Genomic DNA, 16,644 nt, shown 5'->3' on the forward strand with positions numbered 1-16,644 from the left:
GCCGCTTTTTTCTGGGAGCAAGCGACGGCCGCCTCCGAACAAAGCTGCAAATGTCTGTCTGACCATGTATCCGTGCATGTTAGTATTGCACCACTTGTGGGATAACCCAGTTGTTCATGTTTTTAGACTCACAGCCTGCGTCGGCCCAGCGATGGTTTCTGTCGCCGCACCAACTTGTCGGGTTTGAGCTCTTTAACCAAAGTGCCTACTACTAGGTAATACCAAGCTGCAGTATCAAGTAAGGTAACGGTGAGTAGGAGCGGTTATGCGACTGATTAGGCGAGAGGTTCGTGCAGTGGCTGTTGCTGCGTGCAGTGGCTGTTGCTGTCAGGGAAGAGTTTGTTAGTTCTGCGGTCATCACTCGCTCGGCGCAAAACCTAACCCTAGACTAGGATCTATGGTAAGAACGACCTATATAGACACTGTCCTGAGCGTAACACAGCTGGAAGCTCACCATTATCAGAGTTTCTTGTGGCAAACATCAAGCTCCTGCATTATTAACCCTGTCGATTTATCCCTGATTTTCCTTGCGCACACTTGTTTTTCTCAGTCCCAACCTACTTATTTGAAGGATATCACATATAATCGCTGGATACCATACCGCCGGCATCGTTGAAGAACCGGAAGGCTACCTTACAAGCATGCCTCGAGTTGATGGTAGATGCTGTAGGTGCACCAACCCCATTTTTTTATTTTTTTTTGGCTGAACGTGAAGGCGCCGTGCATCACACCCTGTTCCCTCCAGGGCCTGGGGGCCAACTGGGCTGGACTGGCGACATCAACAAAGACACGCACACAGGGCGAGGAATCCTACAACACGTCAAACTAACGACATATGTCTGTGGCTGGTTCTACAACTATGTTACATATGTACCGCGGCATCACATCATGAACCTAGTGCGTATCAGAGCTCATTGTGTTCCTGGACATCATCAGTGTCAGCGACAACTGTCTTGACGGCTTCGGCAGCTCCGCTGACCACGCTGGCCACCTTCTCGACAACATTGGCAGAAGCCTCCTCGGCCTTCTCCTCGGCTTTCTCGGTAGCGTCCGCAATCTTCTCTCCAGCCTTGTCGGTAGCCTCAGCAACCTTTTCTTCGACCGTCGAAGCAGCCTCCTCGGCTTTCTCGGCGGCCTTCTTGTAGACGATGGATTCGGGCTTGGGGACACCGTCAATGCCAATCAACTCGGTCTCGAAAATCAGGGTGGAACCGGCCGGGATGGGGCCGATGGAGCGCTGGCCGTAGCCGTAACTGGGAGGAACCGTCAATGTCCGCTTCTCGCCAATGCACATGTCTACGAGGCCTTGGTCCCATCTATCGAATCGAATGGTTAGCACCGCCTTGTTTCCGGATCGTGCAGCGAGAAAGTGTCAACCAACCCCTTGATAACCTGACCACCGCCGAGCTTGAAGCTGAAGGGTGTCCCGCGGTCATAGCCTGGAGCAGTCGCGGGTGTTAGCATTGCACGGAGCGCAGAATACAGTTACGGCCAGGTGGCAGGGTGACTTGCTAGCATCAAACTGCTGGCCATTGGATTGGAGGGTGCCGCGGTAATGGACGTTGATCTTGTCGCCCTTGCGAGTCTTGCGATCGCACTCGACAGGAACGGTAACGTCGATGCCCAGCTCCTCGGCGGCCAGGACGCCAACGGTGGCGGAGGCCAGCAGCGACAGAGACAGCAAAATGGACTTCATGGTTATGGCTTGGTGATCTCGATAGGGCGTTTTAGGGTTGGGAAGCTGCGAAAGGTAAGAACAAAGTCGAAACGTGGATTGCGGACTCTTGAAAGGTCGTTGAACTGTTTGAGTAGAGGTAGTTGGACACCTGGCTGCAATGGATGCTCCCCTCTCAGCCAGTGAGCTAGGCCAGCAAGTGGAAGCCAAGCAGTTCTGTACCTACAAGTCGGGTACGTAGAGCCAGGTACCAGATAATACCTCGCGGCAGGCAATCAGTGGGGTTATGACGACATTCAGCCCCTGGCCCAACATGGGGGCTGGTGGGATGGGTAGGCGAGCTACCTAGGTACACAGTAGGTACCTTTGTGGTGGTATGTTGCGCATCGCCTCCGCCTAGGCGTCTTTCTACCAGTCTACTCGTCATCATAGTATGAGCGCCATGGATATGGTTTTTTTTCCCAAGGCTGAAAGGTTGAACTTGTTTGGTGGCTGAGCCGTCAATTGCTCGGGCCATAGAAAGAGAGAGAGCCCTGCATTCTGCCTCTTCACTATGCTTCACCTACTACTACTACCCGACATTGCCTCGTCTCACCGAGAGATGGCAACATGCCCATTTCCACCTTGTACACATCACCACCGCTTCCACGCTCCCACGCGGCTTTCACAGGGAACCAGTGTCCCATCTGTCGGTCTGTCCTAGCAAGGCAGCAAAGCCTGGGGCATTCGGCCTACAGCATCAGAAGACAACCACGAGAACTCATGAGTCATGTCGCCAGCATCTTCAACACACAAGGCAACCCAGGCAGCAGTCTGGACATCGGTCACCCCTTGGCTTGTTAGGCCAAGGTAGGACTTTTAGTTACGGTCTACGAGCTGCGATGCCCGAGGAGCGACGCAAATTGGGGAGCGCTAGTTACATGCCATGATATCACTTCATGCCTCCTTCAGTGAGCTTTTCCGTCTTCCGTGTTGCTTGGTATTCGTCAACTGACATGCGGCAGTTACTTACTATGTCGTCCAGAGCCATAATCCCTTCCGAGTGCCTGCCCATGGGCCTTGTTGTTTACTTTACAATCTTTGACCATCTCATTGCTGCTTTGCTGTCATCACCATGCTATGCTGGAAAGGGGGCTCGGTGACCACCGGCTGCGCCATCTGGATCTGCCTACTCCGTCCTCTCCCCTTGACTTGAACCTCCATGTGGCCGGATTGAGTCATTTCGTTTCGTTCTTTGGCACTTCCTAGCTGTCTTGCGGAGAAAGCGATGGAAATGAAGGCCAGTGCCTACCATTCCGCCTAAAACTCACCGAGGCGGTGCTGTGTACACCTGGTCCCTTGACAAAGCAATGCTCAGTCTGCTTCGCTTTGTTTAATAAACTCCTGATGGTCAACTTTCACCTAGAAATCTGAGCTCTATATAAGCAAATCTATCACTGCCGTCCTTACCAGATTCGATCTCATCTTTGTCCCAACGAGCAAGTTCTTTCGAGCCTCTACAAGTTGATCAGTATCTTCCCAGCAACTCTTCTCCTTTTCCAACTACCAAAGCACGCCAAAGTACCTTCCTGTCCAACAACCAAAATGGGTGGCAACCAAGAAACGTATATCAGTACTAGCGGGAGCCGGTCCCCCTACTACAGCTCACGCACCACATCACCGTCATCGAGCAGCAACTCAAGGTCCTCGGCGAATTCTGTTTCTTACAGGTCTGGTTCTGCAGGTACGTGCGCTTCCAACCCTTCAGTCGACATCATAGATTGCATGTGCTAACTTCTGTCAAAGATAACCACAATGTTACCGCCCGAGAAAAGAGCAAGGTCGTTGTTATCCACCACCACCAGCCCAATCCGGCCAGGGATGAGCCTCGATCTTCAGATTATTATAGGAGATAACAACAGTGCGGATATATCCGTGTCTGTCTTTTCCCTTGGGTATACAGCTGAGGAATACCACTTGGTGCCCATGTCTCAGCACGCAGGAGATTGTACGATATTGTTTTGTGGCATTACTAGACGTGGGATTGATTTTGGTTTGTAGCCTTTCATCATGTCAACTGAAGTTTCTTGGTTAGGGTAGGAGTTAGTGTAGAGCATTGGATAAGGGAAGTTAGACAGCCAAGTAGTTCAAGTTGGGTAGGTCTAATGGTGGAAGATAAAGTGATTGCATCTGTAGTCGTTCCTGCGTTCTCTCAATCAATGATCATTGCATCCGTAATAATTCTTTTACTACAGCTTTCTGGTTATGTGCTACGTTGCGTTGCGTGTTGCACGTCGTTTGGAACCTCAAGTCCTAGCTTTGCTAAATCAGTGAACTAGATCAACAATATGCTCAAGCTTGACACATCACATAAAATATTGACTCGGGGTGTGTGCTGTACGAGTGCAACGATCGAAACTATCCAAGCCAAGTACATACAGCACCAAATCTATAGACGTGTAAACGCTGCACAGCGAGATGATCTAGAGTGCATATCCTGATAGTTGCTTCAAAATTGTGTAGGTTTGTCTTGTAACGTCCTGTCTTATATAGTTAGAGTGAAGTTCATCCCCTTGCCGTGGGTAGAGGCACTCACCGCACTCAAAATAGTTATCTAATCGAATCGTGTAATTCAATCAACACTTACTAGTTGGTGGTTTATGTCTGTCCATTCAGCAATCCATTCATAAAGGGCAAGAGGCACCGCAACAGCCATGATTGATACATATCTGTTGTTCAAACTACCGCCTCTCAGTATGTAGTAACGCCATATTTTCATCACCTCCTAGCTATGCATTATTCGATTCTCGAAACGATCACTGAATGCAAGTAAAGGTTGTGGGTGTTGATCAAGCACCGCCTTCTCTCTTCGCATATTCTTCCTCAATAGCCTCCTGGTACTTTTCTTCAGGCGAGCGGGGGTCTTCATGAAGGACCCCTTCCTTAATCAATGCTTCCGGGGAGGGCCGGTGGGCGATTTTTTCGTTCAAAGAATCAGCACGCATATGCTTTGCGAGCTGGAAACGGGGCAAGATAGGATGTCAGCACGGTCCGACAAACCAACCTTGACAAGACAGCATTACCTCTTTCTGTTGTGCTATGAGCCCCGGAGCTGCGTTTGAGGCCGGAAGAATGTTTTCTGAATAAGGACCGTTTGTGCAGATTAGCGAACCTTGTTCAACATACGTGCAACTATGCGTTCCGTTGCATGGATATGAGGTACAATATCATACTCGTGACCAGTTCTTGGCGCACCGGACGATGTTTCAGATGCTGTTCGAGAGAGTTCTTGCGCTGGGGGTCGGGACGGCTAGGAGAGATAGGAGTCTCGTCGATAGCAGGAGCTTGGTTGGCGTTGTCGCTCGAGTCGGCCATGGTGTCGAATATGTAGTCACCTTTGAGGTTCGACAATTGATTGTCTGTGGCCGTTGTGTTTTTCAAAGATCAATTTCCTGGACGTAGTAGAACGAAGGCGCCAAGGTCAGGCTTGACAAAAGGATGATGATGGAAGACCACTTTATATAGTACGACGGCCCGCCAGTTCCTCGCTTCCACGGAGCCAGGAGCCAGTCTGTCCTCGTCTCCCACATGGATTGCGGCACGTAGACAACCAGGTACCTAGGTAGAATTGTACGGTGTCACATCTACCGGCCTCGGCCTAGTGTTGTATATGATTGGATCTCCCAGGCCGCTCGCTGTCACCTCTACTGCCTGAGCTACCTCACCCCGCACCTGCAATGTATGCCTAATACGTCCACAGCGCGCACGGTACATACTTGATAGGTACTCCCTACCTGCATTAGAGACATGTGTAGTATCTACATGTAGCCCTGTACAAACGGGGGGCGCCAACGTGCTCGATTGTACTTTGTTTAACTAACAATGACGCAGCGAGCTCGAATGACAGCTGGGTCCAGATGTTCACATCTGAGCTGGGAGGCTGGGGTAACGGGGTGCTGAGGAGCATAGGTCGGGATCATAGTTATGGGCGGATAAGTAGGTGGCTGTCAACGCAATAACCTTTTGATCCAGATTGCAGAAGGTAACGGGGGAAAGAGACTCGAGTCTGACCTGCCATATATACCTCTAGGTAGGCAGGTAGCGGGCACCACTGGTGCAAACTTCCACTTGGACGGTACAGGGAACAGACATTAGGGTAGTTGTACCTCCCTCCCACCTAAACTGGAAAGGCCTCGTCGAATGGATTGAAGGGCTAATTGGGCCTTATGAACCCACTTTGCCTACACCTGCCGGGCACAGTATCGACCTACCTCTACACCTCTGCCCTGACCACCATCCTCACTCATCACGCCGGCAGGATCGGATCTCCTCTCAAAGGTCCTGCACTTCCCTTGCTTCAACTCGCGCTACAGGTGCGTTCTATAACTCTAGGTCACCTTGTCTCCATCTACCTACGGGTTTTCAAGGCCCAAGCCTGCAAATCATCCGTAGGTCATGCTGTGCCTAGACCAGGTTCGAGTGATTCCGCGCGGCCAGTTGCACCAACATAACATGTCTTGAGGGTTGTTTCGATACGACAACCAGTCTCCCTGCCTTGCTGCTTGCTATTTTTTCTTGTTCATGTTTCGAGTGCCGGGGCTTCAGCTACCATGGGCCAAGTACTGTCAGAGGAGAAGCCGGCTCCCCTATCCCACGAGGAGTTGGTCAAGGAACTGGTGAGTGTTGTTCAGTGTCGCTGAACCGCCGACCGCCCTTCCTGTCGTTGAACTATGCTAATATGCCCACAGGCCAACATATTTGCGGACAAGTGCTTCACATCTCTTGAATTGTACTCGCTGAAGCAAGTCTTCAAGAGCCTGGCCCACCATGAGCAGCGTGTAGGCTATCTCAAAGAGGGCACCATTGCGAAATATCTCAAAGTTCCCGACATTCTCGGCATCTCTCCTGTGCTCTTCCAGATGGCATCCTACATTGCTGCCTTCCCTTTCTTGGAAGATGCCCCCGCCGTCTTGGGCCTGGAGCAGATGGTCATAGTGATCACTCTCATGACAGATAGATATCGGCGCGTGTTGGGAAAGGGTGCTGCTGATAAAACCAAGTTGCTGTTCAAGAGCCTGGCAGTCTACGACCGCAAATTTTCGAAATCGGCTGTCGATACGCACAGTGGCTCGTCAAACGCAAGAGAGCAAATCGAAAATGATGGACAAGGGCTTGACAATGACGAACTGGTACTTGCTGCGTTCGATGCTTTGGGCCATGTCAATCCTGATAAACTGCAGAATATGCCAGCCACTCACGGGCCTATGATACCGGGGGATAATTTTCGGAAGTTCATCATGCTCCTCCTTCTCGTCGCACCACTGGATCCCCAGGACAGTCTGGACTCCGATCCCGATCGAGTGACCGGGGCTGGGCTACAAAGCTTGAGGACAGCAGCCGAGTCAATTCTGGCGGCCTTCCTGGACGTGGAACGAAACCCAGGCGTCGAATATCTCCGCTTCAGCAAGGTCATAGCCGGTTGCCTACCCTTTCTTTTCCAGGGGCTCGCTCCTCTTTTTGAACATTTTCTTTTCTCCGAAGAACTCGACTTTCACAAAGGCAAGGATGGTACGTCCAGGTCCCCAACTATGCCTCCCGAGCCAAAGCAACCGTTATTGCAAGACACTGGATCCATCATGAACGCAAGTATCCTATCACAAATGTCCTTCTTTATCCCTGGTTCCTTGCTCTTCCGACGCCTACGCCTCTTATACGCAGGTGACGAGGACGGATTCAGCATGGGCAGTTTCGAGGCTAAAGTATTCAACTGGAAGACGCCGACAATTCTGCTTGTTAGCGGAACGCGCTTACTGGACGAGTCTGACCATCACAGCAACGGATCAGCGCCGGCTTTCTGGGCTTCTTTGCCCCCGAGACGTTTTTCCCGCGGCAGCTCTGGCGAAGCTGAGCGACTCACCTTTGGGGTCTATGTCCCCGAGCCCTGGAAACTCACTCATCGGGAGTGCTTTGGTGGAGAGGAAACAATTTTGTTCCAGCTCGAACCGATACATGACCTCTTTCGAGCATCGTCCCTAAACAAGGATTATGTCTCGTTCACCAGGCCCTCAGCGTCGACGAGCCATGCCGGGGTATCATTCGGTTGTCCACCGCCCAGGCCTAGCCAAGCATATCGCCGCTCAGGCATGATCCCACTTGGGCCCGTGTCTCTGATGTTGGATAGCAGCTTCGAGTTTGGCTGCTTCACCCATGATTATGCTTCAAAGGGAGGGGCGTTCCAGACGAGCATGATCAGAGAATATAATTTCCAAGAGCGCTTTGAGATTGGAAGTGTGGAGGTCTGGGGCTGCGGCGGGGACGAGGAAGCGAAGCACCAAGCAGAGCGATGGGCGTGGGAAGCAAGAGAAGCTGAAGCTAGAAGGAGGATCAACCTGGGGACAGGCGACATCGAAGCCGACAGAGCATTACTAGAGATGGCCGGGCTTGTAGGGAGCAACAGGAGTGGCGGTAGCATGGCATAACAGTAACAGTTTGCCATAGGGCAGCTTCATGAGCCAAAGAGCGAGCGTAAGCCTCTTTTACCGCATAACAATATTAATACCAACGAAGCATTGGGGAGACTGGCAGGCCGGAACCTTTACGGCCTCATGAACAGACTACCTTTACGGGTGCAAACCATGTCCCCGACTGTCCATTTCATATCGTACATCATTCACATACATACATACCTGAATGGCCGCCTTCCATCACGTTTGTATTCGGCCTAGTTCTTATCCCGCGACGACCCATCGGCTCCCTTGGAGCCCCCAAGCCAAGTAGGTAGTGACTCGCGGACACCTGTGGTGTTGGACTTGGTGGGATCCTCGGGCGCTACGTCTCCGGCTAGACTGCTGGCCTTCTCCTTGGCATCAGCATAGGCAGCCTGGGCTTGGGCGGCAACGCCATCCGAAGCGCCAGCAGCCGAGTCGCGCTCTGCCTTCTTCCTCTTCCTCTTCTCGAGTCTCTCCTGCAGGGCCTTGTCCTCGGCATCGCGAACCTCGAGCTCCCGAATCCACTTCTGGCGCTTCTCTTCGGCGTCCTGCTGCTCCTTCAGCTTCCACAGCTCCTTCTGCTTCTGGCGATCGGCAGCGTAGTACCAGCTGCCGGCGACCATGGCGATGACGGTAAAGGCCTGGGCAGCAACACGGGCGCGGAACATGCGCTGAACCTGTTGGTGGTCACCGCGGCGCATGGCGCGGTAGGCGCCCGTGAAGGCGGCGACGGTGGCGATACAACCGAGGGGGATCAAAGGCTCCTCGCGGAGACGGCGGGACACCTTTTGGAAGCCATTTTCGTTGTAAAAGTCACTGTTTGGGGACGAAGATAGGCGAGGCCTCGTCAGCATCGGGTGCATGCGGCATGCAGCGGTGAGGGAATCCAGCGCCCGGAAGGGCAAAGAAGGGCGACTTGACTTACGCGTTGTCGTCAAAGGAGGAGGGAAGAGGCCTAGAGGAGAGGCCGGGTGGGGCCGAGCCTTGGTTGTCTGTAGAATCGGGCATGTCTGTCTATGCCTGGCAATCGGGCTCTGGGGGGGCAGATTGGCGGCCGATTCGTAGCTTCGTGTTGGCTGTCGAGACAGGTGGAACTGGTTCGGCGATGAAACAATGGCGACGGAGACTGAGACGGGGGCAATGGCGATGGCGATGGCGATGGCGCCTGCTACATGATGGAACGGGTAGATGCAAAGGGCGAAAAAGGTCGAGCTACCCCACAACTCCCGCCCGGGCCCGGCCCCGCAACGAAGACGGTCCAGGTACCTTGGATACCTCTGGTGTACATGCACACTATCACTTACACCATGATTCCCCTCGCGCAACATGCACAGCGTCATCGCCACAAAGCAGCAGCATTCCAGTTTAGGAAACATTCATTGTCCGTTGCCCGATAGCCAAACACCTTCTGCTCTCTTGCGGCTCCTCTTAGTCGACCCCGTTGTGCCTGTCAAGGCACACGTTGGGTGGTGCCGATACACTACTAGCAGCGGCCTTGACATGGAATTTCGAACAACACCTCCCTCAAGGACCATCTCTTCCTGAGATGAGGCAATCAAGTATCCGCTGGAAACCTTGACATGTTCCCACCTCAAGTATCTTCGGGTAGCCGCTGCCAAGCTAGCTGCAGCAGGCTAGGTACCTCCAACGTACGTACAGGAGCTGGCCCACTCAGGGCGACGCTTAACAAAAATAGTGCAGACGGGGCTCATGGGAGGTTTCTGACTTCTTTTAACGCTGGCACCGACACCGGCACCCGCACTGCGTTTTCTTCACTTCTTTTCCCAAACAAAACTCACATCTCATTGTCCAGTGTTGGAGGCACACCACAAAATGGCTTCAACACAAGGTGCAGAACCGCTGCTCGTCAACGGTGCTTCCCTGCACGTAGTTAACGGTGTCAACGGCGAGAGGCCGGCGAGCCCTTCTTCGGTTGGCAACCTCGCACTGACCGAGTACAGCGCGAAGCCATCGCCGCCATCGGAGGATGCCACGACCAACAAGATGAAGGACATTGTTCCTGATGAGTTCCTGCTTCCCAACGGTCATCCAGATGTAAGTTGGAAAATGAAACCAAGCAGTAAGGTCCAACGGCGAGTTTTGCTCATGGCCCTTTCTGCTGGGTGACTCATCGATCTTCTATGCTGTAAGACCTGTGCTAACTCACAAACAGTACTTGCGCCTCATCATCACCTCTTACCCGCGTGTCCGGGAAGTCTGCAGTGAGGTGCCCCTAACCCGGGCTGTCAACCTGAGCAACCGCCTCGAGTGCAACGTCCTCCTCAAGCGTGAAGATGAACAGCCCGTCTTCAGCTTTAAGCTTCGTGGCGCCTACAACAAGATGGCCCATCTCGATCCCAAGGAGTCCTGGAAGGGTGTGGTCTGCTGCAGTGCCGGCAACCACGCCCAAGGAGTCGCATACTCCGCCCGCAAGTTGAAGATCCCCGCTACTGTCATCATGCCCAAGGGCACTCCCAGCATCAAGCACCTCAACGTTTCCCGTATGGGGAGCCACGTCGTTCTCCATGGCGCCGACTTCGACGAAGCAAAGGAGGAGTGTGCTCGAAGGGCCAAGCTGGACGGCCTCATCAACATCCCCCCTTTCGATGACCCGTATGTAATCGCCGGCCAAGGCACCATCGGCATGGAGATCTTGTCACAGACCAATTTACAGAAGCTGCAGGCCATCTTCTGTGCTGTCGGCGGCGGTGGCTTGATTGCTGGTGTTGGTGTCTACGTGAAGCGTATTGCCCCCCATGTCAAGATCATCGGCGTCGAGACCTACGATGCAGACGCCATGACCCAGTCGCTCGCCAAGGGTGAACGTGTCCTTCTTAAAGACGTTGGTCTGTTTGCCGATGGCGCCGCCGTCAAGACGGTTGGTGAGGAGACCTTCCGTATCTGCCAAGAGGTCGTCGACGAGATGGTCCAAGTCACCACCGACGAGGCTTGTGCCGCCATCAGAGACATGTTCGAGGACACGCGCTCCATCATCGAGCCCGCCGGCGCGCTGGCCGTTGCCGGACTCAAGAAGTGGGTTGCTGCCAACCCATCCGCTGACCCCACCCGGTCCGTCGTTGCCATCACCTCAGGTGCAAACATGGACTTTGATCGCCTGGGCTTCGTCTCCGCGCGTGCCAAGTACGGCGAAGGCAAAGAGGCCCTTCTCTCTGTCAACATCCCCGAGCGTCCCGGTGCTTTCGCCGAGTTAGTCAACGCCATCATGCCACACGCCATCACCGAGTTCAGCTACCGATACGCTACCGAATCCGAGGCAAACGTCATGGTTGGCATTTCCCTGGCCGATTCCGGCAGCCGCCGGGCAGAGCAACTGCAGGCCATCATCGGCCGTATCAGACAGTCTGGTGACATGGACGTGACAGATCTGTCCGCCGACGAGCTTGCCAAGAGCCATCTTCGGTACATGGTTGGCGGCCGCTCAAACGTGCCCAATGAGAGGCTTTATACTTTCCGCTTTCCCGAGCGGCCAGGCGCCCTCGAGCGTTTCTTGCGACTGTTGAGACCCAAATACAACATTAGCCTCTTCCAATATCGAAACTACGGCGGAGATATTGGCCAGGTGTTGACGGGTATTCAGTGTCCTGACGAGGAAGTTAGCGAACTCAAAAGCTTTTTGAAGGAGATCGGATACCCATGGGAAGACTGTACAGATTCACCTGTTTTCAAGACATTCTTACGAACTTGAACTATTGGATGGAAAAACACAGGTGAGAAAGAACAGCGTATTGTCAATATATGTATTTGAACTTAGCTTCAAGTCTAATGCATACCTGCGAATTGTGAGGTAGGTCGACCAAAGTAGTGATTAGCTACATAGATATTATGAGTATTGGAGAGTATAATAGAATACAGATGATGCAAAAATACTTCGCGTATACTTGTCAAGGCTTGTCCAGACCGACTAGCACATGTCCAGACTAGCTGGCAGGCACTGGTCAATAGACGGTTAGCACGCGACCAGCGGGCAGTCGAGTGCACCATGACACATTAGATGGAGCATACGTTCTTCTCTATATATACATAGTAGTTTACCCTAAAAAAAGTCCGGTTAGGGTGGTAGTGCTTTTCGCGGGTGGTCCCTATATAAAACCCCGCACGCACTACCCAAATTATAACGCACGGCCTGAAAGTGCACTTTTCGCCCGCAAAAGAATTGTTAGGCTTAATAGAGTTTCGCGCTTTTTCTATTAGTGTACTCTCGGTCCCCAAACTTCTTTACGTTCGCGTTCTATTCGCGTTCTTCGCTCGCGTTCTCATTACGTATACAATAGTACTATTGCGTTCTTATTACGTATATAGTAGCATTACTACGAATAATATATTATTATACTGCGTAGAAGTATAATAGCCTGGGCTTCCGGTCCCCGCCGTAGCCGTATAGTAATTGTAAATATAGCGAATCCTCTTGCAAGGGGAAGGGGGGGGTAATCGCGAAGGCTAGAAAATAATTCGTAGACTTTATATTACGCTATTTATTACTAAAATAAGTTTATATCGGACTTTTATATTAGTACCCGTAGTACCCCTTATACTACGTATATTTTATATACTAGTAACGTAAGGGCCTTACGTACTATATAAAGATAAAAGTAATAAATTAAACGTTAGGAAGCTTAAATGGAAGCGGTCCGAATAGCGGTATAAAGTTTACTACTACTAGTAGTTACAGATATAAGGGGTTTGCGGCCAAATGAACCCGATACTTAGATTCCTATTAATAGTATATAAATTACATTTTATACCGATTTAAACCCTATAAACGATAAATATAAATATTATAGTATGAAATATTAAATAGACGAACGATTTACAGTCTATTGTGACGGCTAGTGCCGTCATAGGTCCCATTCACGGGTATAGATCATGGTGCAGGTTCTAGGCTTGGCTCTAGCTGCCTTCTAGTCAAGGTATAAGACCCCGCCTCTCCCATCGAACCTTCCCTTTTAGGATTTCTTCCTTCTTCAACTTCTTATCTTTAATCCAAATTAACCAAATAATACAATCATTACCTTACACTTGTACCGTTTAGCTACACCGTAATATTATAAGAAGTTCCTTCTTAAAACTAGTCTTTTAAAGACTAGCTAGGTCGTAAATACCACTCTTCTTTCGACATCGACGACGACGACACCAGAGTCTTGCGATACGACCCAACCCGCTAGATTGCGGCTTTATCCCAGCAAAGTACTTAGAACGCGGCTTTATCCCGAACCAATTAATTAGCACTATACAGTTCTATCCTATTACTATACCCCCGGACTCGTATTTTAATAGCGTTATTACGACGGCTCTATATACTTAGTCCAATCCTTAACGACCTCGTTTTATCTAATTACTTTACCTATTTTCTAATTAAGAGCTTTACTTTAATTAAATCTAATTATTTAAACGTCTACGAGCGGTAATAGAGCCTCAAAAGCTACAAAACGGGCCGTTTTATACTTTACAACCAAATTTAAACCGGTATACTAGAACGAAACTACCTTTAGCGGGCCCCTATTGAGGGCAAAATTACGACCTTTATTTATTATTATCGACAATATTACTATTTACATAATTTATCCCTTTACTTCGATATACGAAGTATAAAACTGTATACTTAAGAACCTTCTATTCAATTCGTCTCATTTACTTATAGAGCCGCACTCCTACTTTTCTTTACTATTTGATTACCCTAATTAGAGCGTAAATAACGATATCCGGTCTTTATCGTTTCCAATAACCAAACTCCATACCTTTCCAACAATCTAACGGCAATCTCATTCAACATCAATTTATAAAATGGACTTTAACACCGTCCTATCTCTTCTCTTCTCGATATTTCCTATCCTTTGTATTAATTTCCGCCTCTCCGACAATCCGGTACTCCTGCAAAACCTCACAACTATAATTCAACTACAATTAGTTTAAAATATTCTTAATACCCAAAGCAATACTATTATAAAACTATAAAAGACCATCTCTAAGCTGGTTAAACGAATTAAAACCCTTACTAGCTTAAAAGACTTTACTACCTCTCTTACTTTTTAAAAGTCTATTGATAAATTAAGGCCGAAGGTATTACTTCCTAAAATCGATAAATTCAATAGCACCTCTTCTTATTAGGAGACCTAATTTCCTATAATTACGGTTAAATTCGAATTCGATAGAGTATCTATCGGATCGGAAAAAGTATAATTTTTCTACGTTTATTCCCGTTTCGAAAATAAAGTCTAGTAATTAAGTCAACCCTAATTTATCTAAAGGCAGGATAACGATAATTTTAACCCGATAATTCTTTTGGATTAATTCGCTCGCTACTTTAATAACCCGTATAAAATCCAAAATATTAAGGAGAAGATCCAATCTATTAAGTAATATAAAGATAAATACTTTATAATTTTTCTTATTCGATTTAAACGCCTCTTCTACCGATATAGCGCGAATAAATAGCTAAAGCATATCCAAATAGCGACCCTTCTTCGCGCTATATTATCTAATCTTAAAGAAAAATTAAAATTAATTCCCAAATTGGATACGTACGCCGACCTCGTAAATAAGCTACAACGGCTAGCCGGCTCCCTACCTCACTCATTATTAAATAAAACTATTAGCAATAGGGGTAATAAAATAGATATCGGTACCATTACTTCGATCAATAGTCTAGACCTCTCTTATATACCCGAGGACGTAAAACTAGGTTGTTTAAATAACGATAACGTAGAGGATTTTATAATGGAACAACAGAACTACTCGGCCAAGCACGTTTAATCTAGAGATATTGGTATTAATACCGGTATTAGGGATTCGGGAGGAATTAAGCTTAATGGAGCACATTGGAAGATATAGGGGATTATTATATGTATAATTAGATTTTTAGCCGCTTCCGGGATAGAAGCTTGTTGCGTGGGGGGGGGGGGGGGGGGGGGGTGAATATGACGGCTGGTGCCGTTATGGGTCCTATTTACGGGTATAGATTATAGTGTAGGTTTTGGGCTTAGCTCTAGTTGCCTCCTGGTTAGGGTATAAGACCCCGCCTCTCCTATCGAGCCTTCCCTTTTGGGATTTCTTTCTTCTTTAACTTCTTGTCTTTAGTCCAAGTTAGCCAAATAGTACAGTCATCACCTTGCACTCGTACCGTTTAGCTACGCCGTGACATCTATACACTTTCTTATTTATTATTATATTCTTATTAATATTAATTCTCTATAGAATTCCTCTACTAATAACCCTAAATTTAGTAATTATTATATATAGGGCGATATTTTTCTAAATCTATAAAAGCCGCTACCGGATTTTTTACATTCGTTATTAAAAAGTAACGACTAGCGGGCCCGAAAGTTCTAAAAAAAGCTACAATATTATAATTACACTTTTACTTTCACTTTTACATAAATTACATAAAAAGAATATAACAGTAGTAGCAGTATTAGGAATTTCCAAATATATAGTGCCTTATACTATTTTTAAGGTCCTTTAGCGCTAGAATTAGGTATATTACTTAAGTACGCCTAATTGTACATTTACGACCCCTAAAATCTTAATATATGAAATTAAGCCGGCTACCGCTTTTAGGCTTTTTCGGACTTGGATTTTAAATTTATAAAGAATCTTATATCCTTTATGTATTATTATAATCTATTTGTAAAGCTTTATAATATAATTAAAGAGCGTTTAGAGGTATATAAAGTTAAAAACGCCCAAATCAAGATTAATACCTAGATACATTTACATTTAATCGTTTAAAAAAATGCTAATCGGAAGTACAAAAACCTTCCTATTATAAACGAAGTAATTATAATTATTTTTAATTTAGCTAACGAATAGGACGGGATACGAAAAAATAGTATAATTAGCTCCTATTATTCTACTATTTTAAATTATTATAATATTCAGAATTTTTATAAAATTCCTATTTTCTACCCTATATACTTTCCTTTAACGTATCCTTTTATATTCCCGAAGGGGGATTACGGTTACTATTAATTTTTAAAGAGGAATAATACAATGTATATAAGGACGATTGCGTTAAATAGAATGAATAATATCGGCACCCTTTATTCCTACGCAACCAAATAAAGATCCGTACAGAGTTGTATTAGAACTTTGCGGACTAGATTAGTACTATAAATATTTAAGAAGGCGCAAGTAATTTTACTTTAAACATTAAATAGAGAATTATTTTGCCCTTTAATTATATTAATAATATACATTATAATATTAATATAGAAAAGTCTAGGTTTGAACTGGTTGCAACTAAGAAAACGTTGTAGAGAGAGGCGTAGATTTCTTTAGGGTGAATAACGAGATAGATAAAATCTAATCGTTTAGCGTTGAGAAAGATGGTTGCACGGTAGGCTTTTGAAGGCATGGATATTGTGGTTGTGTAGAGGAGGTGAAGACGAGTAGAATGGTATGTGTTTTGTTTGGAAAGGTTGTATATTGGTAAAGATATCGTTGAGTGATGTCTAACTAGTCAAATCCTTCTTTCCTCGAAGGATC

At 47.9% G+C, this 16,644-nt stretch overlaps 6 protein-coding genes across 6 annotated transcripts; 3 read left to right on the forward strand and 3 right to left on the reverse strand.

Moving 5' to 3' along the window:
- Positions 1 to 760: 760 nt before the first annotated feature.
- B0H65DRAFT_162608 (uncharacterized protein) lies at positions 761 to 1,779 on the reverse strand. The gene is made up of 3 exons (XM_062821266.1): positions 1,513 to 1,779; positions 1,382 to 1,439; positions 761 to 1,316 (listed from the first exon to the last, which is right to left on the reverse strand). The coding sequence occupies exons 1-3, from the start codon at positions 1,694 to 1,696 to the stop codon at positions 905 to 907; spliced, it is 654 nt and encodes a 217-aa protein (XP_062683102.1). The 5' UTR covers positions 1,697 to 1,779; the 3' UTR covers positions 761 to 904.
- A 1,480-nt stretch (positions 1,780 to 3,259) lies between these two features.
- B0H65DRAFT_507983 (uncharacterized protein) lies at positions 3,260 to 3,570 on the forward strand (the record flags this gene model as incomplete). The annotated part of the gene is made up of 2 exons (XM_062828189.1): positions 3,260 to 3,398; positions 3,461 to 3,570. 2 exons carry the CDS (start codon positions 3,260 to 3,262, stop codon positions 3,568 to 3,570), a joined length of 249 nt encoding a protein of 82 aa, XP_062683103.1.
- A 933-nt stretch (positions 3,571 to 4,503) lies between these two features.
- Positions 4,504 to 5,029, reverse strand: B0H65DRAFT_507984 (uncharacterized protein; the record flags this gene model as incomplete). Its single annotated transcript, XM_062828190.1, has 3 exons — positions 4,504 to 4,671; positions 4,738 to 4,793; positions 4,888 to 5,029. 3 exons carry the CDS (start codon positions 5,027 to 5,029, stop codon positions 4,504 to 4,506), a joined length of 366 nt encoding a protein of 121 aa, XP_062683104.1.
- A 1,235-nt stretch (positions 5,030 to 6,264) lies between these two features.
- On the forward strand, positions 6,265 to 8,133 carry B0H65DRAFT_507985 (TLD-domain-containing protein; the record flags this gene model as incomplete). Its single annotated transcript, XM_062828191.1, has 2 exons — positions 6,265 to 6,330; positions 6,403 to 8,133. The coding sequence occupies 2 exons, from the start codon at positions 6,265 to 6,267 to the stop codon at positions 8,131 to 8,133; spliced, it is 1,797 nt and encodes a 598-aa protein (XP_062683105.1).
- A 36-nt stretch (positions 8,134 to 8,169) lies between these two features.
- On the reverse strand, positions 8,170 to 9,320 carry B0H65DRAFT_462117 (hypoxia induced protein conserved region-domain-containing protein). Its single transcript, XM_062826626.1, has 2 exons — positions 9,068 to 9,320; positions 8,170 to 8,958 (listed from the first exon to the last, which is right to left on the reverse strand). The coding sequence occupies exons 1-2, from the start codon at positions 9,148 to 9,150 to the stop codon at positions 8,376 to 8,378; spliced, it is 666 nt and encodes a 221-aa protein (XP_062683106.1). The 5' UTR covers positions 9,151 to 9,320; the 3' UTR covers positions 8,170 to 8,375.
- A 556-nt stretch (positions 9,321 to 9,876) lies between these two features.
- Positions 9,877 to 12,026, forward strand: B0H65DRAFT_462120 (threonine dehydratase mitochondrial precursor). The gene is made up of 2 exons (XM_062826627.1): positions 9,877 to 10,197; positions 10,316 to 12,026. The coding sequence occupies exons 1-2, from the start codon at positions 9,976 to 9,978 to the stop codon at positions 11,846 to 11,848; spliced, it is 1,755 nt and encodes a 584-aa protein (XP_062683107.1). The 5' UTR covers positions 9,877 to 9,975; the 3' UTR covers positions 11,849 to 12,026.
- Positions 12,027 to 16,644: the final 4,618 nt, after the last annotated feature.

This window comes from Neurospora tetraspora (genome assembly GCF_033439725.1).
Source record: "Neurospora tetraspora strain CBS 560.94 chromosome Unknown B0H65scaffold_3, whole genome shotgun sequence".
In the NCBI taxonomy this organism is placed as follows: Eukaryota; Fungi; Ascomycota; class Sordariomycetes; order Sordariales; family Sordariaceae; genus Neurospora; species Neurospora tetraspora.